The sequence below is a fragment of the Budorcas taxicolor genome, chromosome 3 (genome assembly GCF_023091745.1).
Source record: "Budorcas taxicolor isolate Tak-1 chromosome 3, Takin1.1, whole genome shotgun sequence".
NCBI lineage: Eukaryota > Metazoa > Chordata > Mammalia > Artiodactyla > Bovidae > Budorcas > Budorcas taxicolor.
This window is the reverse complement of record NC_068912.1, coordinates 28,024,767-28,044,168: the sequence shown is the minus strand read 5'-3', so window position 1 is coordinate 28,044,168 and position 19,402 is coordinate 28,024,767. Positions and strand designations below refer to the sequence as shown.

Genomic DNA, 19,402 nt, shown 5'->3' with positions numbered 1-19,402 from the left:
CCCTTGAGGGGTGTTTGGAGGAGCAGGTTGGATCTATCTTTTGCTTTCTTTTTGAATGTGGGCAAATACTGTTAGCTTGTTGGTATTTATTCATCCAAGTGCTGCTTCCCTGTGGGGACCAAGGCCGACCCAGTGATGGAGTCATTATGCTCCACGTTCAGTGAGCCTGTGTGACCGTGAGGAGGGGAGGGTGGGTGGATGAGGCGGTAAGCCCACCACCAAGTTCCATGTGCTGCTACTGTCTCTCCTTAAGAGCTGGGGTCAGCAGACTATCACTGGTGGGTCCAGTCTCCACGTTCAGTGAGCCTGTGTGACCGTGAGGAGGGGAGGGTGGGTGGATGAGGCGGTAAACCCACCACTGTGTTCCAGTTTCTGGTATTGTCTCTCCCTTAAGAGCCGAGGTCAGCAGACTACCTACGGATGGAGGGGCCAGTCCAGCCAATGGCTCCTGTTTTTATAAATAAACTTCTGTTGGGACACAGCCACACACATTTGTTTACATATGGCCCATGACTGTTTGCTCACTACAACGGTGGAATTGAGTGCTTGCAGCAGAGACCATCTGGCCCACAAAGCCTGCAATATTTATTTTCTGGCCCTTTACAAAAAAAGTATGCTGATCCATGCTAGTGCTAATGGTATCAAATACTCCTCTCCCAGAAGTTCTATGCACAAAATGTTCATCCTTGGCTTCATTACTTAACTACCCTGAGCCCAATTCCTTGATCTGTAAAATTCGGATATAATTTGTTATATCCCCCATAATGTTGAAGATTAGGTAAAATCGCTTCCCAAAGCACCTGGCATCATACTTTAGGATGCTAACATTAAATCACTGTCATTATCATTGTGGAGTTTTACTTGTGACATCTTACTGTATGAGGTGATTTCTTCACTGAGGGGAGGTGGTCTAACCTTGTTTGCAAATGTAAACCCATATTCAGAAAATGTGGCCACTGATCAATGACCAGCAAAGCCACACTGCTGAGTTCAGTTCTGCTGGGGTACTAACTCCAGGTTGTTGCTCCTGGGGGTCTGAAATGCTGGGACTGAGAGGCTTGTCCCCATCCCCCAGGCCCTGGATCACCCCTGCTGCCACTCCCTGCATGCCATCTGGGGCACCTTTGGTGCTCTTTCACAAACTCCACGAGCTCCTCTTCTGTGTAGGGTTTGTCAGGGATGGCAATGGGCTCTTCCATAAATGGCTCGTAGAAGTCAACCTCATTCATCTTCAGGGACAATTTCTTTGCAACCTGTAACAATTAGAAGCAACACAATAGTTTCCTTGAACAGCAGTCTAGAGTAGCAGTGGGCTGTCCAGCTACAAGTGTGTGTGTTCTCTGCAAAAGACATGGGAGCGTATGTGTGGTTTTAACTTAAATGTTGAAATGATAGGAACTCAACACCTAGGCCTGGCTGGACCCACCTCCTTTTGTGATCAAAGGACAGATAGGAAAAATCCTCTCTGGCAGATGAGATCCAGTCAGGGCCAGAGAGCAGTCAGAATGGAAGGTGGGAAATTTAATTCCATAATCACCGTCACTGAACTGTGTTTGCCAGGGCCTGGAGGAGGAAGCAAATGTCAGCAGATCATGTTCAGTGTCCTGGGATGCATGGATTTAATTGAACTGATTTTGATAGACCAGGCAGTTGATAGAAACCATGGAAAGCACACAGGTACTCAGAATCAGAGGCCAACCCATTAGTCTGTCCCCGATCAGCTCATAAACTGTAATTACTATTTCAGTTGAAGCATTGGCCTGAGGCTGTCTCTCAGTCCTGGGTGTGTCTGATGGTTTCTGAGGCTCTGGAAACTGCCTGGTTGGTTACCTGTCAGAAGGTGACCTGCCATCCTGGTTTGTCCAGGGTGGAGGGGTTTCCCAGGATTCAGACTTTCAGTGCTCATGCTGGGAGAGTACCCAGCAAGCGAGGATGGGTGGCTCACCCTGTGTCAAATAGAAGGCACGGGGAGCCAGCCTATAGCCTGGGAGCTGTGTGCTCTTTTGATTAACATGGCTGTGCAGCCTGGTCAGGGCAGAATGGTTGCTGTGTTCACCGGCAGAGCTGCTGAACTCACATCTCCTTTTGTGAAATGATTCGAGAGGCTTGGAATGTGCAATGCTCTGTAGAAAACCAAATGCCATTCTTTTCGAGTTCAGAGCTGTGGTCCCAGAAAGCACAGGGATGAACAGTGGTTCCCTTGAAGCTAAAGAGGAATTGCCTAAGAGCTGACGCCCCATGGTGGTAACCAACGGTGCAGAGGCCCAGGGCAGCCATGACTAACTGGGGAGGGGGAGGAACTGGGTGTTACATAAGCGGTTACACAAGGAGGTCCATTCTGAGCCAACACTGCTATCCCTATGGCTTTTGTCATCACTTGCTATTAATTCCGGGTCACTGTATTCCAAAAAGACGTGTTTTAAGGACTTAAGGGAAAGCAACACCCACATGCTACTCAAGAGCTAACAAAAACAGCTGTGTTAAGAGCCAAAGTCTGTCAAAGAGATTTAATGGTGATGTTGATTTTGCTTTAAGGAACAAAAAGGTGTGGGGTTTTCTCTTTTTTCCCCTCTTCTATGGTATGGGGGTGGTGTGGATGATGGGGTGGGGAGTGTGGTTAGGGGAAAGGGGAGGAAAGAGCAACCATAGAACCATGGGTTGGGTTTACACACAGTTCTTCACAAAGCTGGGCCCTCGCAGAATGAGCTTGAAAATGACATTGGATTCTGGTTTTCTGAGTTCACCTACCACATATCTTAGGAACCAGGAAACTGTGTTTGTAGGTGACGACCAGATGAACAAAAACGAATCATAGCAAACACATGGAGTGCTTGCTGTGTGCCAGTTACTGTTGCAAAGTGTTTTAAGTTGATTACTTTATGAATCTCCACTTTGATTGTATGAGGTCAGAGCTATTATTATACTTATTTTACACATGATGAGCTTGAGGCACAATTTGAGGATGAATTGTTCAAGTGGAGTGTTCTGAACTGCCAATTTGCCTCCATTCCAACTTTTCATTTCATTTCCTTCCAAATTACCTTTTCCTTGACATTGTACAGAAAGGAATGTATGCTCCTTTAAATATCAGATTGGCACTGCGCATGGTGTAGGGAGATGTTTCCTTATTCCTCTTGTAACAGGTTCTCATCAACTCATCTGCAGATCAGCCTACCAGCATGAAGGCTTCCAGAAGGTGAGAAGCAGCTCATCACACCCTCCGTTAAGGTAAACAGTGGAGATGCACCTGTGTGTGTGAGTGTGTGTATGTAAGGATGTGCAGTGTTAAGACCATGAGTGTGAAGTTGGAATATGATGTTTGTAAGTTTAAATCTCGGGCACTCTGAGCAGAATTTTCTAGAGGCCAATATCCTCTATATAGGCCCGTTCTCTATATCCCCGTCACTACCATAGAATTTTCCTATCTTGAATCTCAGATAATTCCTTCCTTTTCCTTTCAATTGTATCTTAGATGGTAAAGACTGAAGGAAGCTTGACTGATTGAGGCACTGATTGATTCTTCAATAAATATTTAGTGAGGCCGACTATATCCAAGGGACCCAGACCTGTTTCATGGATGGTACCGTTAAATAAGAATGGATTTTACTACTAAAATCTGAGGAGATTCAATCATGAATTCTTTTGTCCTTTTTTTTTTATTAGTTGGAATGGAGTTTGCCAAGGCAAGAAGATTATAAAGTACAATGGCCGTTCTTCTGACTCTTGCACGTGTATAAATCTTGATAACATGCTTTTCCACAAGTTAGCAAGCCATTTCGGTTGTTGCAGATGAAACCAACTCAATGAATTTAGGTCTTCTCAACATCTGTCTTCTCTGTCAACTTTGTTTAGAGAATCACAGCTTCTTTTGGCCCCAAACGGTTCAAACAAATGATTTTGCTTCTCACTGTTTTACTCCAAGAAAATAATAGGTCAGTGGGAGATGGCAAGAGATAATTAGAACTGACATTTTTCAAGCTGTGAGGTGCCATAGAGTGGACACCATCCTCAGTCCTTTGACTCTTTTTCCATTTGCTTCAGGCAGGTTGGGCCTTTGTGTGGCTTGATACAGAATCAAGATCCATTGATCAGTGCTGGTCCCAAACCTGTGTGCCAGCTAAAATCTCCCAGGGAGCTCTTAGAAAATGCATATTTCTGGGTCTGGCCATAATGCTAAAAAAACCCCAAATTTCCAGGTGTGAGTTCCAAGAACCAATGTTTTCAAAAGCTCCTTGGGGCCTACCAACACGGAGAGTGGTTGGAAACTGGTAAACTCCCAAATCTACATGAGCAGCCCTGATATCTCATCCTCATTACAGTTCTCCAACTCATATATATTTAACGTAATATATTTATTGGTTTGTCTACTTACTTTGTGTCTTCACATCTTCTCCTTCCCCCAACACATACTAAACTCTAAATCCTACAAGGAGAGAAATCTGATTTGCTCAGTGTTGTGCCCCTGGCATCTGGAATAGTATCTGGCACATAACAGGCCCTCAATAAACGCTTGCTAGGTGGGTGGATAAATAAATAAACGAAAGATCCTTGCAGTTGAATGTCTTCCCAACTTGTAGAAATTAGAGCTCAGACCCCGTCTTATGTTCCTCAATAGATTCTTCATCCTAGATTTCCTGGTGTTTTCAGTAGCTTTACAGTCTTTACTGTTCCAAAGCAGAGACTTGCAATCTTTAGCTGTTTGTGTGTCTTCTCTTGTCTTTCTCTCCATCTCAACAATGGCCAGGTCCCCTTGTCATCTCAACCTCTGCCACTTGGTTCTTTATCTTTGGGACTGTATTAGGGTTTCCTGGACCCTTGCCTGTCCTGGCTTCAAACCTCTATAAAGCCCCTCCCTTTCCAGATCCCTCTGGCATTCCCTACGTTGGAGTGTCTCACTAACAGGTCCTTCTGCCCACTTCTTCTGCTCTAGCACCCCCTGCTGGGCACCAGTGAGGCTTAGACTGGGGACAGCCGTGCCTCCTGGACCTTACCGTTCCCCCCACTCTGCAACTGACAACTATAAATTCTTAAATACCTCATGGCATGATCAAGACTGCCCAGTGCCACAGCTCTTCCTTCTGTGTTCTATATAGAGGTAGAGAGTGTATCTTTTTATAAATGTCATAAAATCCCACAGGGCTACGTGACAGGGGCACTTGTGACTCAGTGTCTTTCAGAGTTTTTAGTGAAGAGCCCTGTGAGTTTTTAATTATAGCCTGACCTCACCTTCATGGGCCACATGTGGTTGGGCTGGAAGGCACAGCTAAAACCAGACACTACCCTGAGTTTAGCATTGGACCAGCCTTCTAGGAACGGAGGCCTTCCTGCTTGGCCAAGCTTATCTGTCTGACCGTCTTCCTTCAGATGAGTTCTTACCCAGGAGCTTCCGTATTTCCTCCCAGCCCATTATAACCAAACGAGAGTGATGAATTTCCTTTATGCTTCTCTGGGCCTCCCCTTCTCTACTAATACTCCCCTCCCAGTCTCCCTTCGCCTGGGCTTAGAAGACTGCCTCTTCCTAACAACAGTACTGGCTCACACTTACTGAACGTTTACTATGTGCCAGATGGCAGCTAAGCGTTGACATGTATTGTTTCTTTCTCTTGAGAGCAGTAGGACAGAGCATTTGACTTTGAAGTCAGGCTGACCTACTAACTATGTGACCATGAGCAGAGCTATTTTGTCTCTCCATGCCTTGGTTTCATCTTCCATGGATTGAGAATCCTAATTCCTCTTATACAGGAGTGTTGAGAGGATTAAATGAGAAAACCTACACAAAGCTCTTAGCACGAAGCTTGACACATTAAAAGTACTTAATAAATGATAGTTATTATTCCTTTTGATATTCTTGTTCCAGCTGTCTCCCAACTCTAATCCACACAATTAGGGTACGCATTCTTCAAGTTTGGATTGTATTACTTATAGAGCTTTCTTCTGGATTATAGGCTTGCAGACGGGAGTCATACCCATAGAAGTGGTTATGTATATATATTTAATGCAATCTCTTTTCATCATACTCCTTCCCTGCTCCAGCACTTACAGGCTTCCTCTTGTTTTTTAAAGAAAACTTGAACTTGTGAACGCTGTTCATCAAAGCCTCACTCCTCACTAGAAGTAACTTTTAACCTTTTTTGCCTTTAACTTTTGCCACTTGAATTCGATCAAGACTCCAGAACTTTGTCCTAGATTTATTTGTTCTAGTAAATATTGCGATTTAGAGCTTTTAGTTTGGGGTATATGTGTATGTGTGGTGTATGGTTGTGAGTTTATTAGTGTTATATATGTGTGGGTGTAAGTGTGACTGTGTGAGGAGGTATATGTTATGCTTGTGTGTTGAATGAGTGTATGTATTGGTGTGTTGTGTGTGGTTATATGCATGTTGTGTGTGTTGTGTATGTGTGTTATGTGTGTACTGTGCAGATGTGTGAATGTGAGTACCTGGGTGTACACCCTGAATCTCAAGAGAAGATACAGAGTCTCCTACTTAATGGTGTGGTACAGAAGAAAGGTCATGGATTTTAGGTACAGGGTGTCCTAAATTGTGATTTCAGCACTACTACTAATTCGCTGGAGACCTTGGATACTACTTAACATTTCTAAATCTTTTTTCTCATCTGGGAAATGGTGTTTTTCCTTTTCAGAGTTGTTTTGGAGTTGTTTAAAGGATTAGAAACAGTATAGATGCAATATATCAAATTGTGCCCAACACAGAGAAAACCATAAATAGCCCTTTTGCTAATAACTGGAGCAAGAGTAGAGACTCCAACCATAGTAGGCCCCAAAGAAATTCCCCGCTGATTTAAAGTCCCTATATCACTGCAGTTCTTTAGCTTAAAAAAGACTTGCCATATGCAGAAAATCTGCCATATGCAGATCCACTGAATTATAGCCGAGTACACCAGTGACATCTCCTGAGGAGTAGGAATGGGTAACTTTCTGAAGCACCAGGGCTTTAGATGGTCTGTGCTCCTCCTGACTCCATCCCCTATCCTTGCCCAGTAGCGGGGTGGTATACAACCCCAGGAAGGGAGAGGATGGCCCTAAACAAAAAGGAAGCAATGACCAATGGCCCAGCACATCTGGGCTCATACACTTCCCATTCTTAGTGTTGAAGGTGATAAAGAATGGTTTATCTGTTTTTATTGCATGTTTTCAGAAATATCCTTACATCCTCTGAATTAATAATTGTTGTATTCGATTGTTATTCAATGGTAATTTAATGCCATATTTCTAACACTTCTGGCAAATGTGTTAATGGATGGAGGAGTGTTAGTCTTGCTAAAAGAGAAAGAAAAGTGGTGGGAAGTTCAAGTTTAAAGTGTTTAAACAGGTTTCTTAGGTACTTACGCCTTTGTCAAAAGTAGCAAAAAATTTGATATAAGGCTGGAAGTGTTCAGCTGCCTCTTCAAAAGCCTTGTAATCTAAGAGGAAAGAGATAAAAGGGAGGAACATTTTCAAGATTCACGTTGCATCAGAAATTTCTCTTTTTGAATAATGTAGAGAAAGTGGGAAGCCAGTTAATTCTGATTGGATAGTTATTTGGTAGATATTATTTAGATAAGCATTTGATACGATTTTAAATCCCAAGGAATTTGGGTGGACTGTCGTTCAGCCATCCTGAAAAGGATCTCTTATTTATTTGTTTATGTTTGCGCTGGGCCTTTGTGGCTGCTCCCTGGCTTTCTCCATTTGCAGCAAATGGGGGCCAGTCTTCGTGGCAGTGGGAAGCTTCTCGCCGCGGCTCTCTTGCCGCAGAGCTCAGGCTGTGGGGCTCACGGGCTTCCGTAGTTGCGGCATGCGGGCTTAGCTGCTCCCAGGCGTGTGGCTGTGTCCCCTGCCTTGGCAGGTGGACTCTCAACCACCGGACCACTAGGGAAGTCCCCTAGAAAGGAGCTTTCATCGCACTTTTATGTGTTTTAGGAAACTGGGTGAATCCAAGAGAGGACAAGAGAGAGAAAAACCAAAAGAAGTTTTTTCTCTCAAACTCACTGCTAGTTATAAGTGTACCCTCTAAAGAGGATGCATCCTGCTGTAAAAGTGAGCACTAAGTAAGACGAAAACTCACTTAGTATGCAAAGCAACTCAATCAAAAATGACATCACAGAAGAATTTTAAACTTCCTAGCAGGAGTACTTCTTTGGGTAAATCCTAGTTTTTCTTTCTCTTTTTTCAGTTTTCTTTTTTCATTCTGATCCCTTGAGAGGAAGACTTAAAGTTAACCAAGCCCAGGCTTGATTCTCTGTCCATAGAATTCTCCAGGCAAGGCTGCTGGAGTGGATAGCCATTCCCTTCTCCAAGGGATCTTCCTGACCCAAGGATTGAACCCGGGTCTCCTGCATTGCAGGCAGATTGCTTACCATCTTGAGTATGGTAGAGAACCTGCCTGTAATGTAGGAGACCTGGGTTCAACTCCTGGGTCGGGAAGATCCCCTGGAAAAGGGAATGGCAACCCACTCCCATATCCTTTCCTGGAGAATTCCATGGACAGAGAAGCCTGACGGGCTACATTCCATGGGGTCTCAAAGAGTCAGACGCAACTGAGCGACTATACTACTATTAGACTTGACTTTGGCCCCAGACTTGAATCTAAATAGGTCAAGATAAGCATGAGAGCCTGTGAGTGTGGCCATGCTGGGCCTCACTACATCTAGGCAGTTACTGCTTGGTAAAGACATTCATACTCTTGCCTGATATGTGAGGGTGATGGAAATGGTGCTCGTGTGGATGATTCTGCCTAAAGTCTATAATCCTGAGAGTCAATGATCCTACCATTCATTTTTAATAAGATTACCTTTTTTTTTCCATTTCATGAAATTTCATGTCCCAACATCATCAGAGGCATAAGCTTTATCTAGAATCCCAGAAGCAGGCAGAATTTTCTAATATTTAATCAAAAACATTTCAAGAATAATGCTGACTTAGGGGACAGCAAGTTGAGTAAGACAAGTACACTGATCTCAAAGGCTCACAGCCAAGGGGGGTTATGGGTCCTCATAGGACCACAATGCAGTGTGATGATTGTTAGAATAGAGGAAAGCGCATAAGCCCAGGCAAGACAGGCGTTGGAAAATCTACAAGAACAGCTGTACAAGCTGATGCAAATTTACACAAACTCATTCCTCATAAAAGTAGTTGAGTTGTTGGAAAATATATCACAAAACCTGAGAGGTGGGCTAGACGATTATGTGGAGGGGACGAAGGTGGGTGAGAGATTCGGAGAATGAATAGAGAGAAGGTGAGAGAATGAAGAAAGTGGAATGGTTATAGCCGTACCTGAGTTATTTATGTCTATCTAAGGCAGCAGTGGGCTCCATCAGAATCCTCTGTCCCCCCTTGCCTGACCTCTTGTTCCTGATGATCCTCTCCTTGCCTCCAGGAACCCGTCTTGATAGAAAGAATGGCCTTTACCTGTGTCCCAAGATCTCCCTTCTTCACTTGAGGAGCCAGTGTGTATCCCTCTTAAGATGCAGAAGGGTAGAGCAAGGTAATTTGCCAGCTTCAAACTGTGGTTTCAAGGCTTCTAACTGCAGTTGAGCCTTCAGCCTCACCCAAAGAGCAGCTGGCTTCTAGCAAACCCAGTGTAGTCTTCTGCTCTGTTTGATCTCACGTGATCCCAAGCTTTCTCCTGCCCTTGTGTGCGGTTTTGATGCTGACCAGGTCCTTCCTGGCTCCCCCGAGTCTGACTCTGCAGTTACTTTGATCTTTCCCCTTCTGGAACAGGCTCCTGAACATCAACTTTTAACCTCAGACTTACTGCAGTCGTGTCTTAGCATTTCCTCACCTTTCTTCCTTATCACTCTGAGTTTTCCATACTGGGTATTGACCTTTTAGCTCCACATTTTTCTTAGTTTGGTATTCTTAACCATTACCTGATCTCCCTCAGTAAGTTTTTGTCACGCTGTCTTAGCACTAGCATCCATAGTTACATGTTCAAACTGGAGATGGACCTTCATGTCCCTGGGAGATGTTGCCTCCCAGTTCTTCCAGATCCCTTCTAATTTGGTACCAAACGTCTTAGGCAGCCTTCTGTCCTAAGACCATTGCACTCTATCTATTTCTGCTTTACTGACTATGTCAAAGCCTTTGACTGTGTGGATCACAATAAACTGCGGAAGATTCTGAAAGAGATGGGAATACCAGACCACCTGACCTGCCTCTTGAGAAATCTGTATGCAGGTCAGAAAGCAACAGTTAGAACTGGACATGGAACAACAGACTGGTTCCAAATAGGAAAAGGAGTACGTCAAGGCTACGTATATTGTCACCCTGCTTATTTAACTTATGTGCAGAGTACATCATGAGAAACGCTGGACTGGAAGAAACACAAGCTGGAATCAAGATTGCTGGGAGAAATATCAATAACCTCAGATATGCAGATGACACCACCCTTATGATAGAAAGTGAAAAGGAACTAAAAAGCCTCTTGATGAAAGTGAAAGAGGAAAGTGAAAAAGTTGGCTTAAAGCTCAACATTCATAAAATGAAGATCATGGCATCTGGTCCCATCACTTCATGGGAAATAGATGGGGAAACAGTGGAAACATTGTCAGACTTTACGCTCCAAAATCACTGCAGATGGTGACTGCAGCCATGAAATTAAAAGAGGCTTACTCCTTGGAAGAAAAGTTATGATCAACCTAGACAGCATATTCTAAAGCAGAGACATTACTTTGCCGACTAAGGTCCGTCTAGTCAAGGCTATGGTTTTTCCAGTGGTCATGTATGGATGTGAGAGTTGGACTGTGAAGAAAGCTGAGTGCCAAAGAATTGATGCTTTTGAACTGTGGTGTTGGAGAAGACTCTTGAGAGTCCCTTGGACTGCAAGGAGATCCAACCAGTCCATTCTGAAGGAGATCAGCCCTGGGATTTCTTTGGAAGGACTGATGCTAAAGCTGAAACTCCTGTAGTTGCCACTTCATGTGAAGAGTTGACTCATTGGAAAAGACTTTTTCTTGGAAAAGACTTTGATGTTGGGAGGGATTGGGGGCAGGAGGAGAAGGGCCGACAGAGGATGAGATGGCTGGATGGCATCACTGACTCGATGGATGTGAGTCTGAGTGAACTCCGGGAGTTGGTGATGGACAGGGAGGCCTGGCATGCTGCGATTCATGGAGTTGCAAAGAGTCGGACAAAACTGAGTGACTGAACTGAACTATGAGCTAAGAGATGAATTGAAAAAAATTGTGAATTATGTTTGATTTGAAAGCTCTTCAAAGGATAAATTATTGGCTTCAAACATGCTGGACCTTGCTGAGCTCCTGAATAAAGTTAACTGGATATTGCAACAACACTGTGAAATATACAGTGTACAAAGTTTATCAATTTAAAAGCAAAAATTTAACCTCAGAAAGGAGGTTAAAATGACTCACTAGTAACTTTATTATTTAAATCTTAAGTTGTAAGACCAGTAGAGTGATAATTGCATATTCCAAAGCAAATGCTTCATTATTATTTTTAAATATGTAGTATGGAAAAGCTTAGCTGGGCTTGAATTTTTTTCAGATGATCATAAGAAATATTAACATTACATTTGTCATTGAAAAGGAGAGCAATATCTGTTAGATGGAAAGAATGTTCACATCCTTGAAGGACAATTTAGAGATTAGATTATCTAAATTCTGTTCAATGGCAAGAAAAGATGGTTCATCAATCAAAGGGAAAAAAAAATGAATGTTGTCCTGTCATTTGCCACCATCTACATGTGCCAGCAAAGTCTCTGGCCAAGGGTGACTATCCAGAATTTGAAAAGACCATTTAAAACCTTGATCAGGAACTGTATATTGCTATTTCAAACATAAAACCTGATATCGAAAGCTGTATTCTTAGAAGCAAGCACAAGATTTTCATTCTAAATCTATAAATATTTTACTTGGAAGTTTTATACAATGTAATATTTGATATCTTTCCTATTATTTTGTAATTATTATATTAAGGAAGTGAAAAAACATTTTTTTTTTTTTTGGTAAGCCCAAATAAATCTCTTCCAGTTTACCCCTACATGCCATACAAGCATGGTCACATTTCGTGTGTGCCTTGATCTGACACAGCTGTGCAGTCTTGAAAGTACGGCCCAGTGGGTCAGTGTATGAGCCTTGAAGCCAGCTGTCTGGGGCTGTCTGGGATGTACATCTTGGCTCTACCATTATTACTAGCTGTTTGACATTGGGTGAGTTCACTCCACCTTTCTGTCCCTTTATACCCTCATCATTAAGCTGATAATAATGGTAGCTACCTTATAGGCTAGTTGTGAGAATGAAACTAAGGCATCTACAAAAAACTCCTAGCATAGGCCCTGGAATATGATAAACGTTAGTTGAATGGAGCTATTATTGTTTTTCATTTAGGGTTGGGGAAGGTAGACAGTGGAAGATGTGCTTTTCTCTCTCTCTTCGGACACATTGTACAGCCTGTGGGATCTTAGTTCCCTGGCCAGGGATCAAACCCAGGCCCTTGGCTGTGAAAGCATGGAGTTGTAACCACTGGACCATCAGGGAAACTCTGGAAGATGTCCTTTTCATCCCAATCCTCCCCCCGTCTATGCTGTCCTAAGCTTAATGGAGGAAGAGAGAGAAACAGGATGGGAATGGATAGAAACAATTGAGGGGGTCGGGGAAGGCAGAAAAGGATTAAGGGAAATGAAAGGAAGAGGAGAAAGTAGAAGGGGGTGGGAGGAGAACCCAGAGTAGCCAGCCTCTATATAGGAATGTGAAAATTGAAATAAAGTCACCTGAAGAACTGGGTTGAAAGTTCTTAGCTAGCCTTCTTCCCAGAAAAGCACCCTTAAGGAGGGTGAATCTCTATTCACCTTTTATGTAGCAAATTAGGAAAGGGTTGAGTCATAGGAGAGAGAAAATAGGTGGTTTGTTGATGAGATGACCAAGGATGCCAGTTGGCAGATGGAATACAGAAATGGCTTCACAAAGAATTTAAAAACATTTTGGAGATTACAGAAATAGTCATAAGCAGCCCTTATTTGCACCCTCCCATGGGCTGCCATCTATGGGGTCGCACAGAGTTGGACATGATTGAAGCGACTTAGCAGCAGCAGCAGCAGCAGCATGTACTAATGCTACCCAATTCTCTTTCATAATTATGCCCACTCCTACTAGCACTGTCCCTCTCACCACAACTCAGACACAAGAAAAAGCCTTAACTCATAGGACCCTGGGAGATGGAAATGGCATCCCACTCCAGTACTCTTGCCTGGCAAATCCCATGGACAGAGGAGCCTGGTAGGCTGCAGTCCATGGGGTCATGAAGAGTCGGACACGACTGAGCGACTTCACTTTTACTTTTCACTTTCATGCATTGGAGAAGGAAATGGCAACCCACTCCAGTGTTCTTGCTTGGAGAATCCCAAGGATGGGGGAGCCTGGTGGGCTGCCATCTATGGGGTCGCACAGAGTTGGACACAACTGAAGTGACTTAGCAGCAGCAGCATAAGACCCTTGCGGCCAAAGCACTTTAAAAAAAGTCCTCAAGTAGTTGGCCTTCCTGGTTCCTTCTCTTCCTGTCCCTTCCTGGTTCCCACTGGCTACCCCAGTCACCTCTGTGTAGGTTGTAGTGATGCTCCAGTATGTTCCTCTGCCCACCCAAAACCTGGCCACAAAGCTCTCAAAGGGAATATACCCAAGGGTGTGGCCATGCCGTTGCAGGCAGCCTTGGTGGTCTGTGGGGGTTGACCGGCAATTTCCCACATTGAGCTGCAGCTTCCAAGCTGATCCCTACCCAGATTTTCCTCAAATGCCTTCCAAGTGACTGAGAAGCTCTCCAGCTGCTGACCACAGGAGCTGCCACTGTCAGGGAGACAGCCCTTTCTGCCCCATGTTGGGAGAGAATCCTGCAGGTAGATGGGCAGGTGGAGATGGCCCGACCTCAATATTCTTTCAGCTCCCCCACCTGTTTTGCTTAATTTCTGCTCATTTGTCCCATTGCACAGGGTACAAGGAATATTCTCCCTCTATGTGCTGATGGCTCATCTTCTTTCTGGATAATCTAACACACATTTTTGGGAAAGGAGTCTTTAGACTGACAAGCTGGGGTGGACAGACAACTTACGTTCTGATTCCTCACTCTTGAAAAAGCCAATGAGTTTGATGTGGTCCTCAATGCGCTCAAAGGCTTGGACTTCCAGTTTGCTATTGATGATCTCCACTGGGTCTTCAATGAGCTGGAATACCACACATACAACACAAAAGATGTTCAAATAAAAGAACTGTTCCTGCCCAGTAGGAGAGCCAGGCGCATGTGTAGGGTGCTTTGGGGGGACGTTGTGAACTTAGTCTGAGTTCTTCAGGATCCATTTCACTTTCCCCAGTGAGGTGAAATTTCTTCCTTTCTTAGAGGAACTGACCCTAACGCATGGAGTAGGCTGACTGGTCTAGGAGCAACCTCATTTCTCTTGCCAGCTATTGATTCAGGAATGGCCTGTGACTCAATTCTGGCCAGTGAATCTCCAGAGTACATCAGCTTGAAGGCCTGGGGAAAGTTCTACTTTCCTTTTAAAAGAGCAGTGGAGGCCAGATTCTTTTCCTATCTCATTGGAGACGAATGAGGAAATGTGGTGTATCAGCTCCTGCTGCTGGACCTTTATAAAAATTTATTTTTAATTGGAGGATAATTGTGTTACCACGTTGTGTTGCTTTCTGCCATACAACATGGACCAGCCATAAGTATACATATGTCCCCTCTGTCCTGAACCTCCCTCTCACCTCCCATCCCATCCCACCCCTCTAAGTTGTCAGAGAACTTGAGAACAGTCAGCTTGAGGATAAAGCCAACACAATTACCTGATTTACAGAAAGAAACGGAGCTAGAGCCCTGATTTGGTCAAGTCTAAAATCTGCCTCCCCCTGGTCTTCCGTTTGTTAGCGATGTTGCTCATCATTTAAGGTACTTGCATCTAAAAGCCCCTCCTAGCTGACAGGGCCGGGGCAGGGCCATGTGGGAAGTTGTTCTCTTGCCTCCCTCAGCCTTCTTTAGGGCCTGCCAGCATGGGTCAGTGAGATGAGAGTCTATGAGCACTGGTTTATAGGAGGTAACCTTCGACTTAACTTCTGACCCTCTCATAGAACTTTTGAGGCAGTAGGCCACGGTGTTCTAGCTGGTAGATAAGGAATCACCAGTATGGATGGTCTTTATCTGCCTCAGGCACCTGCGTTCCAAAGAACTTGACTTCACAGCTGTTAATGAAAGTGTGAGTTTAGCTGTGTAGTGTCTGTTCCTCTATTGGCCTGAGCACGCGGACACCAGGGTGTTGTCCGTCCATGGCTGAGCAGGAATGTGGTATTGGAGGGCTCCTCAGCCCTGCCTCTCTTAATCCTGTCTGAGGGTCACTCAGCAGGTTATTACTCCTCTCCCTCCTCCATCTTCCACTGACCATCCTTCTCTCTTCCTTACACCCCCTTCAGAAGCCCTAGAACAAAGCCAAGGGGATTCTGGGTGACCATCCTCTTCTCTTCCTTACACCCCGCTTCAGAAGCCCTAGAACAAAGCCAAGGGGATTCTGGGGATGTTTGTGTATACTTGCTCAGAGAGTTAACATCCTACTACTATGAAGTCCTAATCTGTGACCCTCTGGTCACTAATAAAACAGATTCTGAAGTGATTTACAGGCCAGCTGCTGAGTAGACATAAATACCGTTGTGATGTAGGCGTGCTTTAGTTTTTTCCTGAGGCTTGAGAAATCTTTCTTAGACCAGGTCAGGTTATCTACCTTTTCTGTTGTTACTTTGGAGTCTTACGTCCCCCTATATTTGAACCCAAACAGTGCCATGCGGGGCCACTGGGCGCAGAAGCTTACGTCCAAGAGAAATTCCACCAAGACGTCAGCTGCAAACTCGCCATCAAACTCAATTGTGCGATCACCCTTAAGAACATACAGGCTTCCTTCTTCAACAAAACCTAAAAGAAACAGAGTTCCCAAAATATAATCATTCTGATGAAAGAAGAGCCATCCTGTTGGCCAGGGTCTGGCTCAGGTTTCCTGGGTGACATGGGGGTCAGGCTCAGTGGAACTAGCATTAACCCCAAGATTGGTTCCCTTGCAACCACATTTCAGAGGGGTTCCCAAAGTGGAAGCTCAAAATGAAATAGTCAGGAACCAACAATTCCACCTGGACTTTAGCTTCAAAGAAAAACCTCATCGCCACTCTACCACTGTTTTCATTTTCCAAAACCTACTGCTGACTCCATCCTTCTTATCAGAAAGTGTTCACACCCACTGCCCATCTGGCTCTGTAGCCTGGCATGAAGCCTTCCACAGCCTAGTGCCAGCCCTGTCCTCTACGTTCTCCCTTGGGTTGAGAGCTTCGCTTTTCATCCCTGTGCAGCTCCCTTGGCTTTTTGCCCAAGAGCTGAGGTGAAAGGGGACAGAAAGGGAAAGCCATAGAGCAGGATTCCCTGTACAGTTGTTCTCCTTGAGCCTGGAGTGACCTCCCACCACACCAACACCACTACCACTCATCTTGGTCACCTCCTGTGGGTCTTAGCTTATGGCCCATTTTTCAAGAGAGAGCTTCTCCCGTCTCCCTTGCCATTAAGGATCTGCTCTCAGCTCCATGTACAGGTACTCACTCTAGCAGCGATCCCTCTAGAAGGGTAGGGCTGTGGTCTTCTTAGGACCCCAGCACCTTGCTTGGAGTCTGGACCCCTTGGCATCCCATAAAAGTTTGCAGTCAGAGTGAACACCTTGCTTTCCTATTGTAGCTGAATTCTGCACATCTTCTTTTCCCAGTCTGCTGATAATGCTGCAAGAGCAGGTTCTGCATCTTCTTCCCTGTCCGCCTCGCTCTCGACTGTGTACTTTCACAAATGCTCGCTGGAGAACTGCATTTCCCCCCAGGAATGCTAAATAGCTGAGGCTGGCACTTGGTCCAACTGCATGGCATCCTTAATTCCTTAGATTAATTGTTTTCAAACTCTCAATTAGCTGGAGGATGCTCTCTCCAGATGAACTCTTCTGCAGAATCTCTAGGGGAAGGGAGGCTGGCCCACTGCCCACCATGTCCCAGGGCACTTCTGAAGAAGCCCACGCATGCTCTGGAGCTCTTTCTGTAAATCTAAAGGAGCAGAGTGCCAGGTATCCCCGAGGCAAGCAGTGACTGATCACAGAGGGTGCATGGTGAACCTCAGCAGTGTCCTGCTGTTGGACTTTTCTCTGAGCCTGAAACCAGTGAGGAGATTGTTGCATTAATTCAGAGACCAAACTCTGGCAAATGGAAATGGGGATGGAGTTCAAGGAGCAGGTTTACAAGATACAACTGTCCTGTAAACTTCGGGGATTGTATAATCAGAAAGAACCTGCCCCATGTCATTTATAAGTTGATTTAGACATTTGAAACCCATCACATCACTGGGAGAATATCCATCAGTCCATTCTTATGAATGGTTGCCGAGCTTGAGCTCCCTAAATTTCTAGATTGCTAGAGCACTAGTGTTTCCCTCTAACTATACTTACTAGAAATTATCCCAAATTCTCATTAAAAGAGTGGGAAGAGAGAAGACTAGGGAATCAAGAGGCACTGGACTGAATTCATCAACTCGCTTTTGACAAGGGAAAGAGTTGAATATGCTTTGCACAAGGGGAAAAAGTTCTTAACTTGTCTCCAGGGAAGGAGATACTCCAGGCATTCTTAATAATGCATTATCACTTATAGTCATGAGTCTGCCTTGTATCCTACAATTTAAATCTTTTTTTAAAAAACTGGTCTTGAAAACAAAATAGGAAGCCGTTGTTTGAAATTCTCCAAGATAATGAACTTTCATATATATCTGAAGGTGTTTACTGAACCACCGCTAATCTTTTTCTTTATTCTGTGATTACTACTCCCAATCCAATTAACCTTTCTTTAAAGGTCCTGTTTTATAACCTCCTGCTCTCCTTTACTAGCCATCCTTCACTGGTGATGCAGAAAAAGTGAAATGGTCAGTACAGGTGCAGGGGTTTTTGCAAACCAAGGAGTAACCTATATTCTCTCTCCTTGGGATTAGAGGTGTAAGAATCTTAAAATGCACTCGCACTTAACCGTGACATATTGACACAAGAGATTACAACTTGCACTGTGCAGTCATTTAACCATACCTCCTCTAAATCCTCCCTTACATCCTTGGTGACAGTGCCCAGCTGGGGTTTGGCCTTCAATATAGAAACAACTGGGGCCCTAGAGTCACTGCTATTAATGACATCCTTTGTTGGCTGCTTCAGCTAAGAGGTCAGGAAATAATAGGTGATGGAAGAGATTTGATCTCCCTCAAACAGACCACTGTGTCAGTGAGGTTGGCCCCCCTCCCCTTTTTTAAAATCAATATATAATTGATGTACAGTGTTGTTAGTTTCAGATGTACAGCAAAGTGATTCAGTTATACATACATGTATTTTTCAGATTCTCTTCCCATATAGGTTATTACAACACATTGAGTATAGTTTCCTGTGCTATGAGTAGGTCCTTGTTTATTTTATGTAGTGTATACATGTTACTCACAAATTCCTAATTTATGTTCCCCATCCCCTGCCAAGAAGCCAGCCTTTTAACCTTTTCTAAGAGCTGGAAATTAAGGTTTGAACCATTAGTGTCCATTTTCCCATGAAGAGACCCTCTTTCTTGTACTGATCCAAAGATATATTAAATGTCTCATGTGAAATCATTGAATTCAGGCCTGTATTTACTTTTTGTGAAACTCTTCCCTGAGCTAAGACTAAGCTGTACAGGATCATTTTATATTTATTTAAAAACAAGTCTAGTTATCATGCAAGAAAAAAAAAATGACTGTACCTTTTTTTTTTTGCAAGACACATTTGTTTCTTCATGATATATCTAAAAAAAAAATCACACTTACCCAATTTCTTGGCAAGCTTGGCTTCTTTCTTGGCATCCACCATCACAAAGCCTATATCTTTATGTTCTAGGACCTGGGCCACAAGCTGAAGGGCAAGACAAGTGGGAGAGTAAGTGAGTCAAGGGCAGCAAGACGGTAGAAAATACTGTGGGATACTCTTTCGATATGTTGACAAGAAGATTTCTCTCCATACTTCCTATTACTCTGTGACCAGTTCAAGAAGCAATGTAGAGATTCTGTGTTTATACCCTCAGGAGAAGGATGATTCAGCAGAATTCCGAGAACCAAGGAGAGACAAATGTGAGGGCCAGAGCTCCGCTTTGGAAGACCACACCCATTGTTGCACACCCTTCTCTGCCCTCGGGGTAGATAAAATTTGAATTGGGAGAGAGCAGAATCAGAAAGGAGACAAAGAGAACTCGGTACCAACAGATTCCTACTAAGGTGCCTGGAGCCCGAACCCAGCCACTGGGGTTTGGCAGGGTCACGAGAGACGCCAGATAGGCTGAGGGACCTTCGAATAAAGGAGACTTTGTCCCCAGTACCCAAGATAGTCTTCAAATCC

The 19,402-nt window shown here is 44.2% G+C and overlaps 1 protein-coding gene across 1 annotated transcript in view; it reads right to left on the bottom strand.

Moving 5' to 3' along the window:
• Nucleotides 1-19,402, bottom strand: part of CASQ2 (calsequestrin 2) — a 70,760-nt gene that overhangs the window by 26,044 nt on the left and 25,314 nt on the right. The window contains exons 2-6 of the mRNA XM_052637051.1: nucleotides 18,838-18,922; nucleotides 15,803-15,903; nucleotides 14,059-14,170; nucleotides 7,348-7,421; nucleotides 1,123-1,253 (exon numbers count right to left, since the gene is read on the bottom strand). Of these exons, the coding sequence (XP_052493011.1) occupies nucleotides 1,123-1,253; nucleotides 7,348-7,421; nucleotides 14,059-14,170; nucleotides 15,803-15,903; nucleotides 18,838-18,922 (503 nt within the window). The remainder of the gene's footprint in view (nucleotides 1-1,122; nucleotides 1,254-7,347; nucleotides 7,422-14,058; nucleotides 14,171-15,802; nucleotides 15,904-18,837; nucleotides 18,923-19,402) is intronic.